General features: G+C 37.0%; 1 protein-coding gene across 15 annotated transcripts in view; it reads left to right on the top strand.

The window, feature by feature from the left end:
- Positions 1-26,588, top strand: part of PLEKHA5 (pleckstrin homology domain containing A5) — a 178,096-nt gene that overhangs the window by 83,072 nt on the left and 68,436 nt on the right. For 14 of the 15 annotated variants that reach the window (XM_052789355.1, XM_052789354.1, XM_052789353.1 and 11 more), the window contains 2 exons: positions 21,507-21,590; positions 22,582-22,702. In XM_052789355.1, the coding sequence (XP_052645315.1) occupies positions 21,507-21,590; positions 22,582-22,702 (205 nt within the window). Of the gene's footprint in view, positions 1-2,459; positions 2,560-21,506; positions 21,591-22,581; positions 22,703-26,588 lie in introns of those variants that run through there. The other variant, XM_052789359.1, reaches the window with a different exon arrangement.

Below are 26,588 nucleotides of genomic sequence, written 5' to 3'. Positions count from 1 at the left end.
TATTTACCTTTCCTATTTCCTTTTCCTGCTTTACCTATACTTAGCATCATCTTTATGTAGTGTAGTCCTGTCCTACTTCATTCTGCTTGGCCAGGTGAGGCTTATTCCTGTTATCTTCTCTCAGAGTGAATGGTCATGTTGGTAAACTTTTATTTTTGTTCTAGTTTAGAGTAATAGGTATAATTAATTGGCATACGTACATTACTTAATCATATCCCAATTCTGCTGTTCTTCAACCTTTCTCAGGCTATGGACCCATTAGAAAAGGGACAAAAAAAGTCAGTGGGAAGTGCAGACTTCTCCATGTTTTACTATAGAAGTAGCCACAGGACACAGAGGTAGAGATCTCAGGTTAGAACCATCTGCATGCATACAGGATGCCATTCACATTCTTATCTTTTTTTTAACAGATATTTTGTTAGTTAGGGGTATCACCTTACATTTGTACTCCTGAATTTTGTTCTACCATTGTTGCTCCTTTCTCTTGTTTATCCATTTCTTTCTGTATGAAACTTATCTATTTCTTATACTTTATCAAATATAGCTTATATGTCCGATGATGCCCCTTGGCTTTGTCACCAGCAGACTTCATTATGTATGCCTTTCTTCTTAGTTACTAATGAAAACACTAATTTTAACTTAGTCCTCTGAACAGGATTGAATTCTGGTAGTAGTCTTCTGTGCATCAGCTGGTTCCTGGTTTTGTCCTTGGCTGCTACTCTTGAACCAGTTTCTTCCCTACCTCAGTGGCAGCCTGTTCCCATGCATTTGTTTCTGTTAGTTCATTCTGCCTTCCAGCTCCCATGGTTGATACTGTTCACATTGAAAACTGAGGAGGAATATTACTCAGGTTTTGGTCCCTATCTCTGCTAACTCCCATTCTAACCCCTTTCTGACTGCATACCAGTTCTGTGGGTGGGGTTGGTTTGTTTGTTTTTTGTTTTTTTCCCAGTCTTCTTTCTATGGGAAGAGTGTTTTTAGTGTCTGAATTGCCATTTCTTTACTTTGAAGGCCTGTGTGTTCTTTCTGGTTTGTTCCTTTATCCTTTCCTTAGAATTTCTGATCTTACTCATGCTGGATCGTTTTTAAAAAGTAGTGATTTATCTTGTGAATTTGGAACCTTTTGCTGCAAGATTCTTCTCTTTATAGGTTGCAGATAACTTCACTAATTATAACGTCAAAAAATTTCAGGCCTCTTCTGTAGTGAAAGACTTGCACTGCCCTCAGTCTAGTTGACTGAAGGCAGTACTTTCCCACACAGTGCCCCCGTTGATTACTAACCAGCTCTAAACTAACATACTGATGGTTCAGGACTGTTGAAAATCTGTGGGCTGTCATATTTAAAGATATGTGACATTAATTTGAAAATATTCATAAAGATAATCTTTGATGTTTATGATTTTAATATGAAAGCTCTCTGTCCGCACTCTAGTCTAAATTTTGGAATTTGTATAAGACCCCAGCCATCCCTGCAACTTCAACTCTAGTTTTTACTTTTGCAAAAGTGCATTTTACATACCACGTAATTTATTCATGCTGTTCATCTCCTTTTTGCTTTATACATTTAAAGTAGAACGCTAGTCCATGGTTTTTCTTTCCTGCATAGAAATTTCCTTCAGCACCTCTGTTATGATCATTCCTTTCTTTTCTGTGGTGTTATTCACACTGTGTGTAGCTTCACATCCTGCATTAGTAGTTTGGATGCATCTATTTTGGTGTCAAAGTTCCCAATCTTAACATACAAGGATTACATTTTTTCTATTATTTTTTTTCTTTTTATCCAGTTTCCTAGCCTTTTGTTCACAATGGAATTAGGCAAGTGCTTTCTGAGGATCTTTGATTAGAGTCCATTGTGCTTCCATTTACTCCCTGTGACTGGGACAAGGCATGTGGGATGAGAGAAAGGATAGTGGGGCAAATTTGGGGGCAGAAGGAGGTCAAGAGAGTGAGAAAGGTGGCCCGGCTGAGGGCCACCATGTGGAGTCGAGAACTTCTCGGCTGGATTAGCTGGAGACTTGTAGAGAGATGCTTAGTGCTGTGGTGGTCTGTGCTAGTCTTTGCTCTTCCCCTCCAACTCAGGAAGTGTTTTATGAATATTGCTGCAACAAATAAAAACTTTGCAAGTTTAAGGTAAATTAGAAGAGCATATTTAGATAACAGAGCCAGCATCTGTTCTTCTTCAGTTTTTCTGACCTGTAACATTTTGTCCAACCTCGTGATGTGCTCTTAAAAATCTTTACTATTAGCTCCTGTTGAAACTTAATCGTGTTGTTAAATGTTTTGTCTTCCATCATCTAGAGGTAGAGATTTTATTGGTAGAAAAGAGTCGGTAATTTGGAGCTGCAGTAACATTTCAGAAGTATGTGACATCACTCTGGTATCAGCTTTCTCAGAGGCCAGCAATCCTGACAGCTAAGTTGCTTTTTCTCTGGGTTGGGGTTGTGCAGTATTCACTGGGGAGCAGCTTCCAAGAGAAAAGGGTTGTACCTCACGTCCTTATGTGTTTTTTGTTGTTTGTGTGTCAAGCTTTTTGTAAAGAATGAATTTCCCCGGAGACTGGTGAGTAATTCTTATACGTTTTAACAACTGTTTTTCTTTAGACATAAAGCATTTCTTCCTCCTTTGGAAAAACACTTTTTTTTTTTTTTTTTTTAATCCAGCATTCAATAATTCACAATATATTCAAAGTAGCACACAACATTTATAGCATTCAAGTTAAGATTTTAAATAGAAACCTAATTTTAGGTAGAAATTAAGTGTTTACTGATTTATTACTTCCTGTAACTGTGTATAACTTCCAAGATTTTTATTCAGACATGCTTGTCTACTAGATCATATGTCTAAGAGATTGAATGTAGCAGGAATTTGAGCTTTTTTAATTAGCTTGCAACACTGAATGGGAAGTACTCTCCAAATAGACACTTGTAAGTTGCCTTATTTTAATATACAGCTCATATGGCAACGTTAATAGATGACCATCTTTCAAATGTTATTTTGGGGTTGTATATGTGTATAGGGGGGACCAAATGGAAAAAAAGATGCATTTCCAGTTAGTGTATGTATCTGTATGTGTATCATCTGCCAAGCTGTATGTTCATTTCTATATGAATGTCATATATTGAGCTGCAAAATCTGTCAGCATAAAAATTATTTAGCAAAAAAACCAAACCCAACCCACAAAACTGTATCTGGTTGTAGCTTAAGTTTTAAATAACTGAAATACACTTTAGTTTCCACTTTATGGTAACTGTTTTCTCATCGCAGAAGAAATATAAAATACATGCCACCTTTTCTCCTCCCTAGCACTTTAATGTCTAATTGTAAAAGTACTGCAATACTATGACATTCAGAAGCCTGGGCAGATTCAAATTTTGAAAGGGTTTTTATTTTAATATGCTAATAATCTTCCATATTATAGGTAGAAAATTACAGCATACCTATCTACACAGAGGTATTTTGCAAGGGAAGCCCGGGGTTTTGCTGTGTCACTTTGGTTTTGGTTTCTTTTGGTGTTTTCTTTAAGGATGACAAGTCTTGATGAATGAACACATGCAAAAATATCTTATTCATCTGTTTGAAGATTCTGGGGAGTAGTGAAACTCATCTTGGTAAAAGTTAGATATTGATTTCCAGCAGGAAATCATTTCCAGACTGAATTTAGATGGGTCTGAATCAGAGCTGTGGGTAGCTATGTGGATGTGATAAGCTAGCTTTCAGAAGCCTGTGCTTAGGATAATTTAATTAATGAGTCAACTGACAATTTTTATGATACAGTGGTGTGGTGATGATATATTGCATGTATAGAATTGATATAATATTTATGATTTATGTGATATGGCAGATTACTATTAGCATAGAAATTCCTTTGTAGCTCTGACTCTTTATGTAGATGGTTGGCTTCCAACCCAGAACTAAAAGCAATGAGCTGTAGGAAATGCTTTTTAAATTATATTGTCACTAATAGAACTATTTTCTATGTCATTATAGTTTCCAAATAAATTTTAATGTTGAATTTAGATAAATTTTAATGGTTCATTTTAGTGAGATGTTTATCATACCTACTTGGCTTTATTTTTAAAGCTTGATAAGTTAAATTTTATTACCAGTTTTATCACTGTTGTTTTTAGTGTAATTTGGGCTTACCCGAAATAGGTTTTTATAGGCAGTTATATCAGACTGTCTTCAAAGATGTTTAAAGTGGTGTGCTTTTTGATATATGTAAACCCTATTGAATGTACTATTAAATGGAAAGGAATAGAGAAATTATACAGGAATATGAGGTGCTAGTAGCATTTTAGGTAGGAGTCATATATGTTGAATGACACAAATAGCTATTTTCTTGTTCTGTTGACTGGAATTTAGAACTGTGCGTAAACTTCTAATTTGCTGCTTTTCTTTACCGAAAGAGAATATGCAGCTATACTTTTTAAATTCATCAGGATAACTTGTTTAGATCCTTTCCAGGAAAAAAAAAGGCAGCAGAATGAGAGAGGCCTTTCTTAAATATAGGTCTAAAAAAAAAATACTACATCAGCTAGCTTTATCATGTAATTGTTAATAAGAAACTTTCTGGTTTTGTTGGTTAACTGAATAGAGCCATAGTTAGTTTGAGTTAGTGTGGTGATGGCTGGAATTTTCCAGTTACTTTTTCCTACCTATAGGAGTAACAGTCTTGCTCATAAGTTTCCCATTTTCTTGCAGGATTAGGGGGGGCGGGTTTTAAGGAGAAAAGGATACAGTTTAAATATGAGCAAGTGTTTTTTTTAAACCTGGAAGTAGATCTTATTTGAAATGTGTGGCTAGCTAATATAGGCTAAAAGAGGAATATATTGATGTATTTAAAGGTATATGTCACCAAGCCAAGTGACTGAAAGGAACTTCTGGCTTTGCTTCTAAACTGAGTCAGTTGTATCAGTCAGTCTGTTTTATTGGGGGAGAAGGGGGTGGAGAGCGGGGTTAAATATGTTTCTTCTGGTACTGAAACTCCTATTTTATCTAAATAATATGATTCCTAAAGGAACACAAACTGAACATTCAGTGTGATCTATATTTTCCCTTATCTGGCTTTAGAAACAAATTTCCTTCATGAAAAGAGTGAAAGCTATCTTTCTGCCAGAAATTTTAAAAAGCTTAAAGCGTGGTGTTTATTTTGGGGGGGTGGAGAGAGGAAGGGGCAAATTTCTGATTTCATCTGAGCAGTGAAATAGTTTAGAGCAATGATCATTGAACAAATTCTTCACCTCAAAACACCTTCTGCCTAATGAGGAAAAGTATGAACAACATTCATGGCAAGACATTACCACTTGTTCACACTTGCTTTTGGTGAAGCTGATGAATTTATTGCTTGGCCTGAACATTTTATTTGATTTGTCTCATACACTGATCTGTTTTCATCTTCTAGAATGTTCTTTTTTCACAAAATACTGAAAATGCTTCTTTTGTGAAGACCATGTTTGCTTCTATAAAATACGTACTATGGGATCAAACTTTTAGCTTAGCGTTAAATCATTAAAAACTTAGTTCTGTAACAATGTCAATCATTTTCAGGGTCAGAACTATCCAAGTAAAAGAGAGAATAAATTTTATCTGAAGTTGATCTACCAATTCATATTTTGGCTTGTGCATTTTCTGCTCCTTTAAAATGCATAAAGTAGGTTGAATTGTTTGATTTGGATGTTTTTGCCTCAATTATCACCAGGGAAAGGGCATGAAGAGGGAGGAGACCATGGCAAGTTTTTTTTCCTGACTGTCATTGGCAGAGCATTTTCAGACTCCCTGCCCAAGGCAACCAGGGAACAGGAACTAATTGAGTGTTAGCACACCCTGCAGTCAATGGACATCTGGAAACTTCCCAGCCTAAGGCAATAATACGGCCAAACTCCCTACATTCATACTGCATGGAAGAGTTATTCAAGTGGCATTTTGTTTTCAACATGCAAGACTTACTTTTGTGCCCATTTTTCATGTGGAATGAGAAACTGCTGGTGAACTGTCGTTCTACCCCCTCCCCAACCTTCCACTGTTAAAATTCCTGACCCTTGCTTTATGAGACTCAAATGGGATAGAAGGAGAATTAATAATATTCACAAATAGTAGTTAATTCTACCCAGCAAAGACCTGGGTTGTGGAGTTGCTGTCTTTAAAGTTGGTGTTGCTTTGTGATCTCTCGATTCTTATTGAATGTCAGTCCTAAACATATACAGAAAGATTTGCAAAGGCTGTGTCTTCAAATGACTTTTTTATTGTAATGTCCACCATTAAGGAGAAACATTATTGTATATACAGCTCTAGACAGTAGCCTGTTTTAGAGATTTCATTACTATGTTGATCAGAGCAGGCATACACAATAAAAGGCTGACAAGCAGTTAGAGCTGGTCCATGATACCTGTTTTGTGATATACACTGTGCCTGAATCTTTAGTGGACACCAGGAATCTGGGTTTAAAGCAAACAAACATACAAGTGAACAGTGCTCTTTTCTGCAATGAAGGACCAGGGGTCTTTAGTGCAACATCTAGGTTTTGGTTTTTTGTTTTGGGTTTGTTTTTTTTTTTTTCTTTGTAACAATGATAAAGTATTGTGCTACTATAAACCTTGCTAGCCCTAAGTATATTTCAAAACCCCCACACTTTGTAGCTAGGAGAGGGGTATACCCATATAGAGGCTGGATACCCATAAAGAATGCTAGGAAATTGTGGATACCAGAAGACAACCATTCTGAAAAAATTTAATGTCAGAAGGCACATAACATGTAGAACTGTATTGAGTAGCTGGACATCTGTAAAAATTCTGCGTAGCATAGTTACTTTATAGATCTGGAATATCTCTAAAATTGCTGATTCTGGAAACGTTCTGTAAGGTGAGAGATACTGTAAAAACATCTTTTTTTACAAATACTCTGTTTTATAGTCTTGAAATGTAGCCTAAAATCTGCTTTTCTGATAGAATGTGTAATCCGGAAAGAAAAAAAAAATGACGGAAGAAGTTTTCACTTCTGGGTTTCGTATGAAAATTCACTGCCTTGCAAATCTCTTCCTTATGTTCATGTTTTCTAGTGGTAAAAGGAGAAATGAGTAATACTCCATATGGTAAACTGCAGTTAATTTATCTTCTTCAATACGATTTTACTAGTCCTTTAAAATTCTTTCTAAAGCCAGATTCAACATAAGAAAAACAAGTTCATAATGAAGTTGATAGAAGATAGTGTTTCCCACCCAATACAAAGAGTGGTATTGGATTTTCTTTCTCATTTAAAAATTCCATTGAAATGACTTTGACATTGAGTGTGATGTCTGCCATCCAAGTGTCCTTTTGTCCCTGACCCCTTGCTCTGACACAAATGAAATGAACTGATTTGTCATTTTTACATATGGTGTTTCTTTATGAAACGAGTCTTTACCAGGACTTTTTTTTCATCACCATTTAGTTACACTCTTAGAAATGTATAGTACAGATAACTGCTCTGACATTAAAACCATCACTTTTGCCAGCTTGAGGCTGAGTTTGTAGTTACACCAATGCAATACTCAGCTGTTGTCAAAAAGGCTGGTTCCACCTCTCCTTGCTGCACGCTGTGCTGTGAGCCTGCAGGAAGGTTAGTGCCATGAAAAACAATTCATTTTCAGTTGGGTGAATGCTGCGTGACTGCTTGAGCACTGGTGCCAGCACAAGAGCAAAGGGTGGAGTCGGCTTGTCATTCTAGAGCAGCTAGCCGTTTTCTCAAAGCGGTTGTAAGAGTGTAGCCCCAAGACCTGGCTTTAAGCAGAAGACATCGACCTGCACACAGAGCATACCTGCACATGTAACAGCTGTCTCAGTTGTTCGGGTGGACCTGGCATATGCATTTCCAATGCAACAGCCATGTATGTACCTGCCTCACTGCTGCACTGAGGCTGAAGCCTGTGGTTCTTCTATCCCAGTTGCAGGTTGTGGGCTGTATTTTGTGTGCAACATCAAAATACTTCTGTGTCACAGCTGCCCCTGTGTTATATTAATTTCAGTGGTCGGTGGCAGGTGTGTGAGTGTGCGTGCTTTACATGAGAAAATTCTAGCTGTTGGGATTAAAACTCAAAAAGTCATCACCGATGCTGTTAGCATTTTATTACTCAATATGTGAGAGAACAGCCTACCAGAGTTGGCCAAAGATGGCTTGTGTAGACTTTGGATGGCACAGCACAATTCCGGCAGCTTGGAGTCTCACAACAGCTTGAAAAAAACACCTGTGAAAGAAAACAGCTCCCAGCTTCTGGCTCTCACTGAGGTATGAATTTAATGCAAGAAAATGCTGACAAGGTCATCAGGGGCATCATGTCTTTTCAGAGGAGGTATTGACCTGCAGTTTTTTCTGCCGCTGCAGTTAACCTATGATTGTAATTGGAAGAGACAACCTGGTGTGCCATTTTCCGAAGGGCTATGTGTTGCTGGGTCAGCAATAGTTTTTAATAAAAATTAAGTGTTATTTCAGTTGTGTTGTGGGATAAGGATACAGTTGTGAGGGTCAGGATGTAAAACTAAGAGACTGAGTTATAATAACTTTTTGCTGTCTATGTTTCCTGCATAGCTGTCAAATCTGCTGACAGTTCATTTTGTAAATAAACTGTAGTTGTTCCTTTGCATTTATGAAAGAAATGGATAATGCAGAACAATCTGTGTAGGTGTTGAAACTGAAGATGTGAAAATACAAGGGGAGACAGCCAAGAAATACTTTTGTCAAATGGAAATTTCTAAACTTCTAGAGCCAATGGTTTGATTATACAAGACCAACAGGCATCAAAGTGATTGACAATCTGCATATAAGCACTAGATGTAAACTCTTGATCAGATGGGGTGCTAAAATTTCATTTGGTAAATTGAATAATGATATAGCCTACTACCTAAATGACCTTGTTATTATGGTACTTATTTTGGCCCATTTGCCTTTTAAAAATACCTGACTGTATGCATTAAAACACATTCTAAAAAGTAAATCTTTTTTTCAATGTACTGCAGCCATTTCCTAAAAGAAAATACCTTAAATAGTTCATTTGTGTTTACCCATCATACAGAATTTTTTCTTTATTTAAAAAGGCCAAATTGCTTTAATCTACAGAGAAAGCATATTGTAGTGACTCTTCATCTGTTCCACTTCCTTACCTAATAATGAGTAACAGTGTTGCTGAAGTTGTCCTAAATTGTTGCTACTACTTCAGCAGTCTGTCTAAATTGTGATATTCATTTATTTTCTAAGAAACTTAGCATTCAGATGGGAAAAAGTAGCTAAAACACTACATAAAGGAAATAGTACTTAATCTTGTGTTCAGGTTGACTTGCCTTTTTTTGCTATTTGTAGGTAGGCTGGTGCTAAAGTCAATGGATTTTATCATAATAATTTTTACTGAGAATAATCTTTAAATGGAAGTATCCTTTAAACTGTTTTTTCTTTCTTAGTATTCTTTTTTTAACTAAGTTGGCATTTTTGAGATCATTTAGGGGAAGATGTCTGAATGATGTAAAAGATTCTACACAGCTAGGAATCTTAAGTAGCAGACAATGACATTTGATAACAGTACCATAATGTTACTAACTTTTTCTGTGTGCATTCTGAACTAACAGAAAGATACTCCACTGTCTGGGGCTCCTGCCAGTTGTGATGAGGCATATAACAACAGATCAAGAGAAAGCAAACCAAAACTGTATTTGAAACAGGGTTCGTTCTTGGGTTTGGGGGGGGGGGGGGGGGGTGTTTGGTTGTTTTTTATAGGAATCTGACTAATCACCTGTTACCTAACCTTGGACATTTTCCTGTAGACCACTGCTTCTAAATGCTCCCACTCTTTCATTTTTGTGCCTGGTAACAGAGGGAGGGCACCAATCTCCAGTTCCCAGCCGTAATTTGGCTCTGCCTGTTTCCGTGGTGTATTTCTCAGCCCTTTTCTTGTTGCATAAAACTGTGGGCTTCCATTGCTTTTTGATCATATGCATCAAAGCAAGGAATTAATGCTGCAGACTAATAGCATTAAACAGCACGGAAGATAGATTAAATGCTGTAAAGGGCTGGTTTTGCTAATTGCTGAAAGGTATTCTTAGCACCAACAATTAGGCGTAGACAGTCACTTAACTCTGACAATCAGAGTTAAACTCCCCACAGGAGCATAAGGGCTGTCGCCATAGACCAGACAGTGGGTCCATCTGGCCTGACATTCTCTCCCTGGTAAGGACTTCTGCCGATGTTTGAGACAAAGGTGTGTGAGGAATTAACATCATGTCGAAGCGTGATTCTCTTTGGTATTTTTTTGTGGATAATATTATAATGGTGTTTTTTCTGAAAAGCAGTATTTGCTGAAGTGTTGAGGCCTGCCTAATTTTTAGAAATACTTGAAGCTAACAAGATGAATAGTAGGGAATGATGAATTTAAAACCAGAGAAAAGAGAGGAAATGTGGCCTTTTTTGCAGTTAGATCAGTTCTCAGGGTTTCCCACAAGCCTGATTGGCATCTACACCTCCAGATTAAAATATGTTATATCTCCACCAGGATCTTTAATCTGAAATATGAGCAAATGAACATTAAGTGCAAACATGAACGTGAAGTGTGGACATTTCAAGGAAACAACGTAGTTTTATTTAAAGGATGTGAGTGTGCAGAGAAAATCCTGAGATAATTTCTGATCTACTTGTGATTTCAAACAAATCCCAAATGAATTTTATTTGTTGCTAACGTTTCAGTCTTTTGGAGCCTTCTAAAACAACTTGCTGCTATTCTTCTAAGACAACAATATTATTATTTTTCTGAAATGATCAGCTCCTGAAGCTGAACCCAAATGGACTGAAAGAAACAAGAGAGCTGAGCAAGCTGAGCTGTGCCCTCAGACCTTGGAGATGACAGCTGACACGTTCAGCGTTCCAGTTCAGTGCCATGCGTTATACCCTGTGTGTCTCTGTACTTGAACTTTACGTCATAAGCAATGAATATTTTTAATGGAGTTTGTACTCTTTTGTCTGAGATGAATGCAGGCCCACACATGGTGTAAGCTTCAATTAATTATCCTCTGGGGTCTGGTGCACATATTTGCATACGCTCTATCAGTGGACCACCAAGATTATTCAATTAAATCCTTACAATAGCTTTAAGAAGGCCTGTGATTAAAGTGTTAGTGATGACTGTTCATTTATAAAATAATTATTTTTATAAATTTCAGTGTCTACCCTTATATCTTGCAAAATAGGATCTATTGTGGGGGAAAGCCTGAAATACAGGATGTGTCTGAATTGTTACCACAATTAAAACTGATACGCAAGTGGATGCACCAAAATTTCAGCTGCTTTCTTCTGTCAAATTGTTAAAAGAAATATTTCTAAGCATTTCCCAGATGATGGTAATGTATTTACTTAGCAGAAGCTTGCCAGACCATTTTCCCCTCTCAGCGGACTGAGGAAGTGTCTAGTTATGACCTAGTATATTCTGATATAACTGCTTGATAAGCATGGCTTTCTTTTAAAAGTTCTACTGGGTTCTTAATAGAAGTGTGTTGTTATTTACTAAAAATGGCTGTTTACTAGAGATGTGATTGTGGAAGTATGCCAACTCCTAAGGCATTGGGAAAGTGATCAAGAAATCACGGAAGTCATGTAACTATCTGAAGATGGTATTATGTTGTTACACTTCTGTGTAACCTTGGCTAAGATAAAGGGATTTGCTTCATAGACAGCTAATACTGTGATTCACATAATCTGGAAAAAAAAACCAAACAAAATAAAACAAAACAAAACACCCCCCACCACCACCACCCCTCAGAGTAATAATAAATAATAGCAGATGGGATAAGGGAAAGAGATCCCTAGAAATCTGGCCAAAGGCAGAAAACTTTTAAGAGAAATAAGGTATTTAACTACTTCTGTTAATGCATATCCGATTTTGATCCTGATGTGCTTAGCTAGATTTGCGAAGCAGTACAGTGTGATTTCACCAAATGTCTCTTGAAAGTCTGCTGTTGAATTTGAGGTAGTAATTTACTGAAATTATATATATTTTTTTAGATTTATATATATGTATTACATTTGTAACTCAATAAAATGAAGCAGCTTTACTTCTTTGCAGTTCTGCAGCAGGAGTTTAATTGAAAAATTGACTTGTGCTGTAACTCCTGCAACTATTCTTTAAAGGTTGTGACTGCTGTAAGTAGTTTGAGACTAAGCTAAACAAGATTGAGTTGTATGATACAAGAGTAAAAATAAATACTAAGCAAGTCATATCTTTTAACAAACCAGCAAGCAGTCCAGAGTGAAGATAATGGACAGCTGAGATCTGAGGAGACCAACAATGGAAGCAAAGTGGAATGTGAGTTTTGAGAGAATGAGAATCCACAAAATTTGAGTTATTTCAGTAGTAGGTAATTGTATGCTGTTATCGAAGAGGGGAAAGTAGGGAGAGGAAGAAGGCATGACAGTGAAAGCATTGAAATTGTTGCACAAAAAGAGTGGAAAGTTGTGGAAGGAACTATATGCACAGTTAATCATTTCATGGTCCTCTGGTTTGTTAACTGGGAGAGAGGGAGAGGCAGAGACAAGGCTTTTAAGTGCTAAATGTTGAAAATGGAAGAGTCATGCAGTAGATGATGAACGTATATTCATAGTGTGCTGTTTTGTCTATACCTTAAGCAAAAAAAAAAACCCAAACCCACAAAACAAACAAACAAAAAAACCCCAAAACAACACTCAAACCCCACGCAACATGGTGAAAACTGGAGTGAAAAGAAATCTGATATGCAATGTATGTGGGGCAAAACAGATCATTAGTAAGAGAACTATAAATAGGGGGCAACTATACCAATTTACTAAATACCTAAATTTTGTGAAGGGGAATGGCTGGCTGTTCCGAAACGCTTGTTCTGTATCAGAGAATGCTCCAAACTGGTTGAAAAAACTGAGGTGAGTAAGCACTTGTAGGATTTATTGTTCTTGTTAGCAAATGCACAACCGTTTCTGAATGAAATCCGAAGTTTTCTTTTTTTTGTGTGTCCTCCGATTACTGAATCTGTTGAGATCCCTTTTGAACTTAAAGTGGAGAAGGGGCTGGATTGAGCAATAGGACAGTCAAGGTTGTCAGTGCTTGAGAGGTGCAGAGAAGTGGCAGTGATGCAGGCTCTTCAAGCCAAATGGAAATTAAGACATTGTTGCACAGCTTTGACTTTTTTCAGGGTATGCTAATTGGAGACATCTTGAGCTCTTGAAACCATGTGAGCCTGCAGAGAAGTCTGACCCAAGTCAGACTTAAGTTGGAAGTACTTTTGACAGCAAGATTGGTTTTTTGCATAGGCTATATATTAATGTATTTAAAAATATATATACACATATGTAGGTATTAAGCTGCTTAATTTGTCTGCATTATCTTTTCTTATAGTTATCTTAGCCAAGCTATTCTTTTTCAAAGCATAATTATTGAAAAACATGTAAAAATTAGTAAAAGGAACTGTTATTAGAGTAAGTTTCTCTTGCAAAATATCTCTAGTTTCTTTACAGTGAAATGGAAGCATAAGTCAAAATTACCTTTTGAGTTCATACTTCTGTTTCTAACACTTGCTCAAGAGCACATTTCGCTTATGCTTCTAATACTGTAATAAATCACAAAGGGCAAGGCTTGCAGAAATGAGCTTAGTGATATGTGTTGGAGATAATTTTCTGTCTAGTGAGCTTTGAAAACATTTAAAGTTGGTATGCAGCTATCAAAGCATTTACTAAAAGTTTTTACTGAAATTGATGCTTAGAGTTGTGGAGGGTGACTAAGACAACTGAATTCGCTCTAATTTACTTAGTGTAATGAATTGCTCTGGGTAGTGTGGTACAATCACGATCATGCAGTTAGTTACACAGCCTAAGTGTATCTGTTCCTTGTAAATTCAAGTCAGGTTTGTTTCTGGTTCTGAAAACCTTTAACATTCTACGTGTAAGAAAATATCAATTAATGGTTCCTAATTAACTCATCCTAATGAAATGCAGCAATTTATTAGTCTGCTAATCTGAGTGGTCTAGCTTCAGCAGCAAAGAGAGCGTGTTCTTCGTATTGGAACAGCTGTTGACTGTGGCTTTTTGTTGCCCTCTCCACAAGTTAGCTTTTACTTCTTCCATCCTCTCTATCTCTTCAGGAGAGGCTGCAGCGTGTCCCTCCCGTACTGGGGAAGCGAACTTTTGAGCAGCACTAGCTGATCAGACATCTGCTGTCAGTCTTCAACAGGAAGAGGCAGCAGCAGCCAGATTGGAGCATCCAGTGCTGCTTCTGGTCCACAAGCCACCTGCTGAACCATACTACTCCAAATCCCATTTTTCTTTAGAAAACAGATTGTGGGTTTTCACTGCAGAATTGTTATGTTACTGTAGTTCTTGGAAGCTTTCCAGGTAGTTAGCTATTAAGGGATGCTTGGATTTCAACTATCAAATCTGAGGCTTACAGATAATTCTGCCTTCTAACACCCAACTCACTATTTTCTCAAACTTATCTCAAACAGCAAACGATGTATTAGTCATTTTTACTACAGACTAATACTTACAGAATTGAAAATTTTCATAATCTGCAGTGCTATTATCAAGGTACTACAATAGACATTGTGCCCAGGGCTTAAAATGTAGGTAGCGAAATGTTTTATAAATTCATGACATATAGTAAGTACCTCTCCCAAATTGCCATACTTCTATTTAAAGGTGTGTGGCTTTTGTGGCCTTTACCAAGTCTCAGTATCTTACAAATTCCCAAATATGTTATCTATAGAGTGAAAGACACACTCCTACAAAGTTTTGGGAAAACTGAAAACAGTAACACTTTCTTTTTCTGAAAATACAGTGCTTGATTAGAAAGAACAGTTACTTATTAAAAGCTTCTCAATCTGTAATACAGTATATGCTATTTTAGAAAGTATTTAATCCTAGCATTTTGAAAGAGTTTTCAATATTTGCACTTAATTACATAAACTTACAGTTTTACACGGGAAGTATGTCATGAGAGCATGTTAATTGTATCTGCCTAAGTGAGAAAAGGCTTTGCTTTTACATAAATATTTTCATTGGAATATAAACCTCGTTTTAGAATAATCCCATTGAAATAAAGGTGTACAATTTCAGGGCAGTAGTGCTTAATCTTTTGGAAAATAAATATCAATAATAAATGAAAAGCTGAAGTACAGTCAGTTGTATAGAAATGTCCAGGTGCTTTTTCATTTACAGCACCAGCAAGGATACCAAAACTCCCATAACTGTAACTAAGGAGGGCTTAAAAGGAAAGTCTACAGAATTGACACATTGCTTGAAAAAGTAAATGCATAGTAGGCCAAGAAAATGGTGGCAGCAAACTATAGTTTAGGTGTTGCATTGTCTGCCAAGAAAATTAGTAGAATTTTGTATGCACCTTCCGAAGTGTGTGTACACATGAAGGATTATAAACACTTTGCTCTTAGCAGCATATGTGATTTTATACAGGTCTGTCAGCACTTTGCTTTGAAACTGTCTCTTTACACCCTCTTTTATTCAGACTCCCTGATGTTAAGTTACCATACTCACATGTTTTCCAGTGGAGACATGCTGCCTGGTTTCCAAAGTTGCTGTTTAAAAAGCTTAATTGAAAAAAGGCTCGTAATTCTAGGGTATGATAGCACTGACAAAAAAGTGCTTGCATTTGCTATTTACTGTACAATGTGGCATTACAGATTTAGTAAAATAGAAGAGTTGGTACAGCCACAGACCACATCCTTGCTAGCAGTTGTGTGGGGACTGCATTTACTAAATTTTTTCCAAATTCAGGCAACTTTTTGTTAGATAACTGCAAGTTACTGCATTTATTTCAATTAGAAATGAGACATTCTTACACTAGGAAGCAAGCATACAAGGTAAAAAATGCTGATGTAATTTCCTCCCCACCCCCAGTTCAGGAATGAAATGCTTCACAGAAGCAGAATAAAGCTCGCCTAGACTTGTCTTATGTTTGTCTCCAGTTGAACCTTAATTTTAAATGTCAGTGCAAAAATTTAGCATTAACGTAGAGAGGATGACTTCGTTGCTCTGGTAATTTTGGTTGTCTTAACTTATCTGTAATTTTTTAAGGTACTTTGTCATGAAGCAGGTATGAAAAATGCATAAAACTGCTTCTCATAAGAAATACCTATGTACTCTGAGTATATTTGTGATATACAGAGTTTGCATGTTTGCATAATAGAGATTAGATTGTCAGACTGAATCTTACCTAAGATGTAGAATAAAAGCTAGGAGGCAGATACTTGTTGTAGTATTCTTCTGAAATGTGTTCTTCAGTGTTCACTTGTCAAAAGGGACAGTCTTTCTAAATTAAAGATATGGAGGCCTGTTGAAAGTTGTGTTCTGGTTTATGACTTTGTATTCTTTCAGTGAAGTAGAACTCAGCCTTTGCTTTGATGGTCACATTGAGAATGAGCAAATGAGAAGGCCTTAGCATTTAGGAACGCATAAATAAAGTCTACAAAGAAAGGGCATGAGAGAAGCTTTGAAGTGGCATCTAGTTTTAATTTTAGTGGGAGAAAACCAGATGTGTGTCTGGGAGTTCTGGCCCAGCTCATTTTTTTTGAGAGGGCAGGGAACTCAACCAAATCATACAATGGAGAGACCCCAAACTAACTGTCCCCACCCTAGTACTTTGATCTTTCTTGCCACTTCTGAGTGAACTGCTTTGTTCCAGAGGAAAGACAGTCTAACCCTTCATTTTTAATTGTGTGCATCCTCCTGTACAATTGGATTACATATCTCTCTTTTTTCCATTCTAACTGCTATTATCTGAGTTTATTTCCTATTAAAAAAAATCCTGATACTGTTGAAGATGATAGCAATTTCAAAACAGCAAAACTGGACAGAATTTTGAATTTGCTGATTTTTGCAGTGGTGTGTGTTAGAACAAAATATTGGTACACAGCATTTTTGGGTCAGCAGTCCTGTAAAACACAAAGTAGAATGAAAACAAACAATCCTGCTTGTGTAGGACTTCTGTTGCAAGTGCTGCTCCTGGAATTATGCATTCTGTTGCTACTTACAAATAGAATAATACATTTGAATGATATATTTGAAGGCTTTTTTTTTAGTAGTCCTTGGATCACATTTGGCCATCAAAAAGATTTCTGTTGACTACATTTAGTGAGTAGATTAAAACTATACAACAACATTTTTTGAGGATATCTAGAAAATAAGTAAAATAATCCTGTCTTCTAAAGAGATTAAGGGTCGCAAGGGTTGGAAAGGAGAAAAGAGCATAGATAAGGCGGCAAAAAACATGAGTCAAATTCAAGGTTATTGTCAACTTCTAACCTGAACAAGAGAAATCCTTTTGCTCTGAGGGCTTGTCCATGTGCCAAAGCTAAGCTACCTGCCAAATGATTCCAAAGCTTGCAGTGTTCAGAGGAAAGGACTGGGAAGAAGTTTAAAAATTTTGGAGAAAAGAGGTCAAGTTAAGTTGGTATCAGTTGTCTTGCACTGAGAGAGCTACAAATGGAACTTGTCCCTGCATGAGCTATTTTGGTATGGTTAGGGTTTTGTGTTGTGGGGGGTGTTTTTATTTATTTATTGTTGGTTTGTTTTGGTTTGGTTCTGATCCTTTTACAGCAGATCATTTTCCCAGGCCACTACTGGAATCAGGAACAGAATATTATCTTGATACATGCAAGAACTATGCTTTAATTTGGATTGACATGTCATCTTAGTCAGCTGTGTCGATTTCTGGTGCCCAACACATCCCAGTAGCAAATATTAATGAGGAATAATTTGTGCCATGTACTGAGTCTGCAGACTATGCTTGTGAATACTAATAAAATACACAGGGGAATTTTTTCCATCTTTGGCTCTAGTGTTTATCATGCCATTAATACAGCCTAACTATGGATGCTAAAATAGTAAGGGTCAGTTATATCCTTCAGTGTAAGTGTGACAGTGTGTGTGTATAGTTACCCTGTATTCTCAAAACACGTTGATATGAAAAATTGATTGGAGAGAGAAGGAAGAGGGATATTGTTGCCATATACGTCTTGGAGGTTGTATCTCTACACAAGCAAAAAGTTAACACACTGGCTTCTAGCTGCCTGTGTCAAAGTGAATCACTCTTTACCACATAATAAAAGTACAAACACATAAATATGCAGAGTTGAAACTCTGAATTACACACTGGAGTTTGTATAAAATCAAAATTAAAGTTCTCAGTAAAAAACAAAACAAAACAATTTTTGCTTTATTTCCCCTGAGATTTACTGATGAGTTATGTATTATTATAGTGTAATATATGAAATACTAAGTGTGTTTGTGGACCCAGAAATTCATGGATAACTGAACAACTGTCTAAATTGGATGTTGAAGATTGTGAGTATCAAATTGTAGCTTGGCTTTAATGAAACCCTCTGTAGTCTGCAAGATGGAGTTTAAAACAAATGCCTTAACCTACTGTTATGTGGGAGGGTTATAATAACAATCATCAAGCTACTCTCCACCTTACGCAAGTATTTTGAAGAGTCGTGTCAAAATATCAGCTAAATTAATGCCAAAAATGCAGTAATTCAGATGAGTAATGAAAAAGTTTTCAAACAAAAGTATTTAAAATCTATTCATCCAGTTAGACATATTTACAGTCATCATACTTCTTAGTTGTACAAGCTGAATTTTCAGTGTTCAGTCATGAGATTTCACTTGTGTCTAAGCTGAAGAGAAAGAAAAGATAGTTCTTCCTTTGCCTCACCTTTTTAGAAGGAAGTGACTATAAAGGTCTCTCAAACACTAGAAAGAAAGTATTGTATATCCCACAGGAGAGTGTTTCATGTCTACCTATTTTTTTGCCTTTTATGTTATGTCAGCTACACCTCTATACATCTTGACATCAGTGTGAGTAGTAAGGAAAACTGTATTTTGTCCAAAAATTTTGGAATGCTGACTTGATATATGACTCAAGCCCAAAACAAAATATTCTTGAATAGATTTGTGTCAGTGCTGCTTCTTCTCTCTCTAATTTCCTCCCCCTTCCTGCTTTCCCTCCTGGTTTTGTATGACCTCCCCTTTACAATCTTTGAGTATGGCCTCATCCTATGTCATTCCTGTGAGCCGCACGCACTCATACAAAATGTGCCATGTGCCTCCTCTGTAGTGGTCCTGAGTATAGATGGTCCTTGAGCAGAAGTCCTGATCCATTTATTGCTACATTTCTGGATGTCAGCTGATAGCGAACAAGATGGCAACATTTTGGCAAAGCTTGTGGAGTGCCAGCTCATCTCCATAATTATGGGGGTTTTTCAGTTTGGTGTAAGAGTTTCTGAAATGTCAGAGGGAACAAAAAGTTTTTGGAACTGAAGAAAAAGAGAAATCACAAAAAAACCTGGATGCTTCCTCAGGAATGTTTTGAATTTTAATTCTCTTCAATCTGGGCCATTTTCACTTGAAAGGCTTTGTAGGACCATGGCAACTCGGAATGGCACAGATTTACTCTTTTCTGTCCCCTCATTGTAATGGATGTATTTCTGTAACAGAAGCTTCTTTAGAACCTAGACTTAGAATTCTGCTGAATTTAGTGTGAAGTTAAAGTACCAGCATTTGCCAGCTCACTAGTTAAGCTCCATAACATGTCTAGCCATTTAGGTATTAGTAGGTTTTTAAAATCCCAGTAAAGAAAGTGCAAGGAATTGGGCTATCATCTTTCTAATCTTGCACTTTAGGTTTATGCAGTGTTTTTCAACTATCCATTGACCATGAAAGTAGTGTGAATATTTTATTAGGCTTTTGTTTGGAGGTAATTTTAAATTAGTAATGCTCCATAGTTGCAAAATCTTACGATCCAAAGGCATTTTCAAGAAACCTGGGGATTGTTAGTCTTTGTTAAGTGTAGGTTGTTTTAAGACGCAGGAAGGGTAGAGAGCGTAACATTTGCTGGATGAGCTGTGCTTCATAGTTTTGAAAGCTAAGAAGGTTAAATGAATAGGCAATAAAAGAAGTAGGTGTTAAGGATAAAGTGCCATGCAAAGCTTTTGTTGTTCTGCACCTCTTGTGCTATCTTGCAACTACAGCACTTTTTTTTTTTTTTTTTCTTTCTTTTTGTCCAGGTTCTCTGTCCAGGAATGTTTTTCAGGGCTGAACTTGTGATGAGAAAGCCATAGTGTTGTATAAGATACCTTACATGAAAAAGATTATCATCACATATTCTTTGCAAAAGTAAATACTATCAAATGGATTTACTTTCTTCGTGACTTACAGTGCTGATTTCAGATACTGGTTTTCTTGCATTGTACACTTTTTTGTTTATAAATATTATTTAAAGTGTTAAAAACAGAACAGGTGAGTTTGTTTTGAAGCATGTGGGTTATATCCAAATAACGCATCTGCCTTATATAATCATTTCCCTTTCTTAGTCTGATTTCTGCTTATATGCTTTTTGATCACTGAACCAGGTTTCAATTTTGTCGGTGCACCTTTCCCGCTCTCTTTCCAGCGTTTCAGGGCCAGAGAGTTCAGAGGGGGTTATGGCAGTTCAGCCACCCTTGCCTCTCCTAGTTGCACAGTCTTGCTGCTGTGCCAGCTGGTAGCTCGTGCTCTCAGGTGTGCTCGTAGCATAACTGGGGCTGGGACCCTGCCGCTTGCATGGAGGCTGGGGGTAGAAAAGCCCCGGTGTGCAGCAGGCACAAGTTATAACTGTCAGCTGATTGACATGCCTGGTAGGCAGTAAAGGCAATTCCTCCCCTTCTCTTCCTTCCCCTCTAGGGCTGGAGGGCTCAAGTCAAAACATTTCCTTCTTGAGTGGCAGCGGCTGCTAATTGTTGAATTTTGGCAATTTCTTCCAAATTGTGGGAGCTGCTGTGATCTAGCAACGCCTGCAGTTCAGGGGAAGGAGATACTGCAAAGTGGGTGTTTTGTGCTGATGAGGGTGAAGCCCTCAGCTGGCGGGCTCCCTGCCGCTTGAAGGTACTCCCAAGACAGCTACAGGGGAGTAGCATTAAAAAGTCACCAGCAAAAGTAGAACTGTGATTGCGATGCATCACTCTTGTTCCAATCACTGAATATTTATCTGTAATTACTGGAAAATTTTAAACTAGTAACTTCATGGTCTAAGCTAGAAGACAATTGCTTTTACGGTAGTGATATTTCATCCCTACAGAGCAGTTGCTTATGTCTTATGTTTAACTTGTTCCTGTCTAGCTGAAATCCTGTTTATGAATATATAAAGACTTAGCTGAAGTGAATTATTGGTGATCATATATGAACTAGTAACACACTTACTGCTCTAGTTCTTAAATTCAAACCCATTACCAACCCGTGCCAATGTTTTCCATCTCTTTCCAGAGTATTAATGAAGATTCTTTAATACTTGTTATCATTCTTTTTATTAGTTTATATATATATGTATCTGTGTGTTGTGTACATGTACATTGTTATATGCCGTAATGAAACATTCGTAATTGTTTTCACTGGGCTGATATACTCAATGTACTGGATTTATATACTTGAGTTGGAAAATCAAAATATCATTGCCTAATAATTTCCTTATCTCTCTTCCACAGTCATAATGAACGAAAAGTAACCTGCAAACATCCAGTAACCGGACAGCCATCACAGGACAACTGCATTTTTGTTGTGAATGAACAGTAAGGGGCATCTGTTTCAGTCTATAAAATACATGTTTTAAAACTTGTTAATGTTGAAGTAAGATTCAGTGATTGCTAATTGCAGTATTTATTTTTTCCAAGTCAGATTAGCATGTATAAAGTTTTACTTGTTTAAATTATTTGAAATACTAATAAATTTGAAAGTAATATTAAATATTTAATACTAATTTTTAAGATAAAAACCATAGCCCAAATTAGTTATATGATAGAAATGCACCGTGTTTATGTACTGCGTAAATTTCCACTTATCACTTTACTTATTCTATAGTGTTAGCAAATGACCTATATATTATATAAGAATATAATAAACTTCCAAAAAGGAATAAATTTTTTAATCTCTTAGGGACAATCACCTGCCTTTAATCGATCATGTTTTGCCTGATAATTTCTCCTCAAAGTTATTTTCTTGGCCAGTCGAGACATTTTCTGTACCATTGGATAATGACTTGGGTTTGCTATCTTTGCATTGGTTTTGTAGAATACACAACAGTATGAGAAGGTATGCATGGAAGTCATACCTGACCTCAAGATTTTATATGTGGCTGGGTATTGGGTGTCCTACTCACCACCACCGCTGCAACACATTATACAGTTGCCAGAGTGAAAACTATCAGAACTGCAATATGTGAAATTTCATAAACATACGTGTTCTCACTGAAGTGGGACAAAGCCATATGGGGTCTTCGGAGAGCATTTCTTCCCATTTCCATCTCATGCTCATACCTGTCTTTTTTCCTCCCATCAACATCTTACGCAAATACAGAAATCCTATTTTAAAACAATGGCTTAAAATTCATCTATAATAGATTTAAGTTTAAAACACAGTGCAGGTAACTTTACAATGAACTGTGAATTGCTTTCAAATTGGAAAGGTAGGACACGGGCTGTATTAGGCTACATCTAGGGGTGGTTTTTAATAGCAGTCCTCACACACAGCATGTTCTAGTGCTATTACATATTCTATTTTCAGGACTGCTGCAGCAATGACATCTGAAGAAAAGAAGGAGCGACCAGTAAGCATGATATGTGAAGCAGCTAACTATAATCTGACATCAGATTATGCTGCTCATCCAATGAGCCCTGTGGGCAGAGTAAGTATGTCCAAATTAAATTAAAATTAAGATCATTCTGTTATTCCACAAGGTACTAGACAGTACTATGTATTAGTATTTCATTGAAAAAGAGAAACAAAGCACATATTTTTTTCAGGGCACTTGGCTCCTTTCATGTTTAATTTGGAAACTGAAGTGTCTGAAACAAATTATCACTGAAGCTGTAATTTTTATCAGGTATATCTGATCTTATGACTTGCATGTACTTAAATTGTTTACAGAATCTGACCTTTCTAATCTGTGTGAACAGTAGAATGTTGAGTGACTGATCAAATATCTGAGTAAGCATTGTTACAGAAATTGCTCAATCACAAATAATTGACCAGATTTCTCCAGGTAAAATAGAGAGAATTATAGTTGTGTGTAAGAAGTAGTTACAAGAGAGATGGAAGGTGACCCTGTGGTAAAATTAAAGGGCAGATGACATGACTCGCTGTCACTGGACAAGAAGTAGAAGTCCTGGTTTCCTAGGAAAATTCCTGGGAAAAGTCCTAGAGATTCCTAGGTCACCTTAATTTGTGTCCCACTTTCCCCATTCACCCAGCTTCTCAGAAGGTTAAGGTAAATGCCCGGATGCTTATTGAGGTGATGGTTTCAATTATATTAACTTCTAAGTTTATTGGATAAAGCTGATGAGGCGGTGTGGATTTTTTTCCATTTTCTGGATAGCTTTCCTGAAAGGAAAGTGTGCTTGCTACAAAATTAAGAATTTCCTTAAGTTTACTCGGACAGCAAGATAACAACTTTGATCAGTGAAGACAGACAAGAGACCTGTAATCTCTTCTACCTAGCAGTTAACATTTAAACAAGGAAAAAAACCTCATACTTTTGCTTATCATTGAAAACTTTATCCCTGAGAAGGGCTTTTCAGCAGATTAATCCAGCCTGCAAGAGAAAAATAAACTTTGGAAGGTGTTTTAACTGAGCAAATTCCTTAATTTCAGAAACTTGGACTGATAAGCTGTCTTATCAACCTTTGAATATAATATGTAGAGTCTGTGTGTATTGCAGCACAATAAGAGGAGTAAAATATTGATGAGGAAAGTAAATTACAGAGCAGAAGAATGCTTCATGTGGTTGCCACACCTGTTTTTTAGGTGTTTCTGTTTTCAGAGATGGCTCATGAACACACCTAATATTGGAAGGTGATGAGGAATGGAAGAAAAGTTTGTGGTACAACTAAAGTTTCAGGCAATTGAGGGGTGTAGAAATAAGTTTTCCCTTTCTTTAATGTTAATTGATCTCAAATAGATACAGAACTTTTCTATTTTGTGGCTGAAAGACTCACTGGAGTTTAATGCTATATACATAATGCTGACCAAATAACACACTACAGCTCTGTTAAGTGCTGCTACTTCCCTATTAGCTTGAAGTGTATTTCTAAACTTCAAGCCACTAGCACAGACCTCTGACTGTGGAAAAAGATCTACATAGGCTTGAGATTGCTACAGAGGTATATATTTCCACTCCTCTTTTTAAAATTAAGAAGTTGTTTTTGTAGTTATCTTTTTATTTTATTTTTTTTCCCCCACTGTTAAAATCGCTACCTAGACAAATCTGATTATATGTCCTGAAATGCATTCAGGGAATCAGCTTTTGAATGTGTAAAGTCTGTCATATTACCAGTCACACCCCACAGTTCATCTCCCCTGCTCTTTATTGCTGTCCTGATTATCAGCAGAATAAAGCTAGAAGTTTTCTCACAGTGAGTGGAATGGAGTGTTTAGCCTAGTACAGCTGCTGCAGAGCTCATCATGTCTCCATTACAGCTAGGATGTTTCACATTGGTTATAAATATTGTTTGTTTATAGATATTTCATACAGTGCTTAAGCTAGTCCAGCTTTAAATGGCTAGTTAAGGTATAGCCATACATGTCTTCTCAGGATTCAGGTTAGCCAGAAATTTTGGAGTAACAGTCCTGAGATACATTAGCAAACAGCATAGTGAACAGGAGCAATGTGAAGGGCAAAGTATTGCTGCTCAGGGCTGAACACCTGTACTGTTTTTTCATGGTTTATATTTGGATGAGTCCAGTAGTGCTCCTTGTGCATCTTACATTTTAGTCTTATCTAAAATAAATCCAGTTTGCTGTACTATGCAAACCAAAGCACAATAAGAGTGAATGATTGGGAGATTTGCTTCAAGAGCAACCTCCTGGTCCAAGCTAAAATGCTGAGGCAGAAACCCACTCAGCTCATGGAAAACTGCAACATTGGAAGGCACTGAAATTGCCGACAAAATTCAGAAGGCAGCATCATGTTGGTTTGTGGTTTGGAAGATAATGTAAGACTTGAAGAGTGGAAACATATTTTTGAACAGAAGTTGAAAGTAACAAAGATTTAGATTTCCATTCTTTGAGTTTACATGCAGAAAACTTCCTTATCAGCAAGGTTCTCAACCCACGTTTTTCAAATGTAGACACAATAAGCTTAGTGTTAATTAATTACTTTTGTGCTAGTTCTGAAATTGGGAAGAAGCCTCACAGAAATTCTGTGTCCTCTACCAGCTAAGCAGAGAGAAGAGCAGCTTGCAGAGTGATGAAGTGTGCAGGCCCAGCTACTGACTGGACTGTTGCCCAGAGTTCAAAACCCTGCCAGTGTTTGTTTTCTTCAGGTTTGGGAAAGAGTGAATATCACTGGCTGGATTTCCTGGCGTCTTTCTCAGTACTGGAACTGTACAGGGTCCCTCCCATAGGTTCTGGGTTTGGAGGCATGACAGTTGCTGGGACCATTCCTTAGAATGGGTCAGATGGTACCAGGTGTGACTGCAAGTTTGCTAGCTCTGTTACCTTCTACACCTTCCAGCAAGTGGTTAGTAGTTGGACCCTTCATTCACTATCCTCCTTTTCTCTTTGCCTTCTCCAGAACCTGGAGCTGTGCAGTATGCCCTATATTTTTAGGGCTGTGGGGTAAATAGTTGAACCCTTCAATTTTATTTTTTTTTTCCTTTCTTCCTGTTTCCCCAGTTTGAGGTATATTAGGCATGTGTGTGGGAGAATATGGGATGGCCAGGGATCCCAGACATATCAAGAGCCGGAGGTGATCTAAAAAGTTTGAGTTTATGTATACACCTATGGTATTTCAATATCCTAAAATACTCATTGTCTTAAGGCTCAAAATTTGTTGTGAACAGTTATTCTCTTTATGCAGTGTGTGGTAAAATAATCACGAGTCATCTGAAGTGTTCTCTATATTAACTAAAATTAGAAAGCACTTGTGATGCTGTGTTTAATTAAAGGAAGTTTGTATTCACAGTTGGTAAGATGTAACCCATTAAAACTTAGCTGTGAGCTCAGTGAAAATGGAGTCAATATGGTTTATTATCAGACCTACCTAAGAGATACCTATCTAAATTATCTGAATTTGTTAGTAGACTTGACATTAGTAGTACTCGTGGTTGGTTCTGTTTTCAGAAACATCCTTAATGCATTAGCCATTTTATAAGCATAGGAAGTCTGGAACACTCTTGAGAGGTTTTGAACCTTTAATACCTAATATTAGAGCAGCTATGAGTGTTATAAATTATTTCTGATCAAAATCTTGGCACGGTTCTTGTGTGATATGCCAATATAGTAGCCATACAGGTTAACTGAGATAGATGTAGTTAACTTTATAATGTGCTCTGGTTTGCTATATAGGTTCTCTGTATATTCCCTTTTTTTACAGCTGGATGTCAGAATTCTCTTGGCTTCTTACAAACCTTTGTCCATTTTGTACTGGTAGAATTGTTCAGATGAAAATGTGAAAGATTTTTACTTTTACTTTTAATTAGGTTTCCAAACAGAGTTGAGTCAAATTTCTGTATCTCCAAGGGAAATTAAAAGCACTCTGATTGTTTTTATATTCCCTCCTGATTCTTTCAAAA

This window comes from Harpia harpyja, chromosome 6 (assembly GCF_026419915.1).
Source record: "Harpia harpyja isolate bHarHar1 chromosome 6, bHarHar1 primary haplotype, whole genome shotgun sequence".
Taxonomy (NCBI): domain Eukaryota; kingdom Metazoa; phylum Chordata; class Aves; order Accipitriformes; family Accipitridae; genus Harpia; species Harpia harpyja.
The sequence above is the reverse complement of the archived record's forward strand: the minus strand, read 5'-3'. Positions and strand labels throughout refer to the sequence as shown.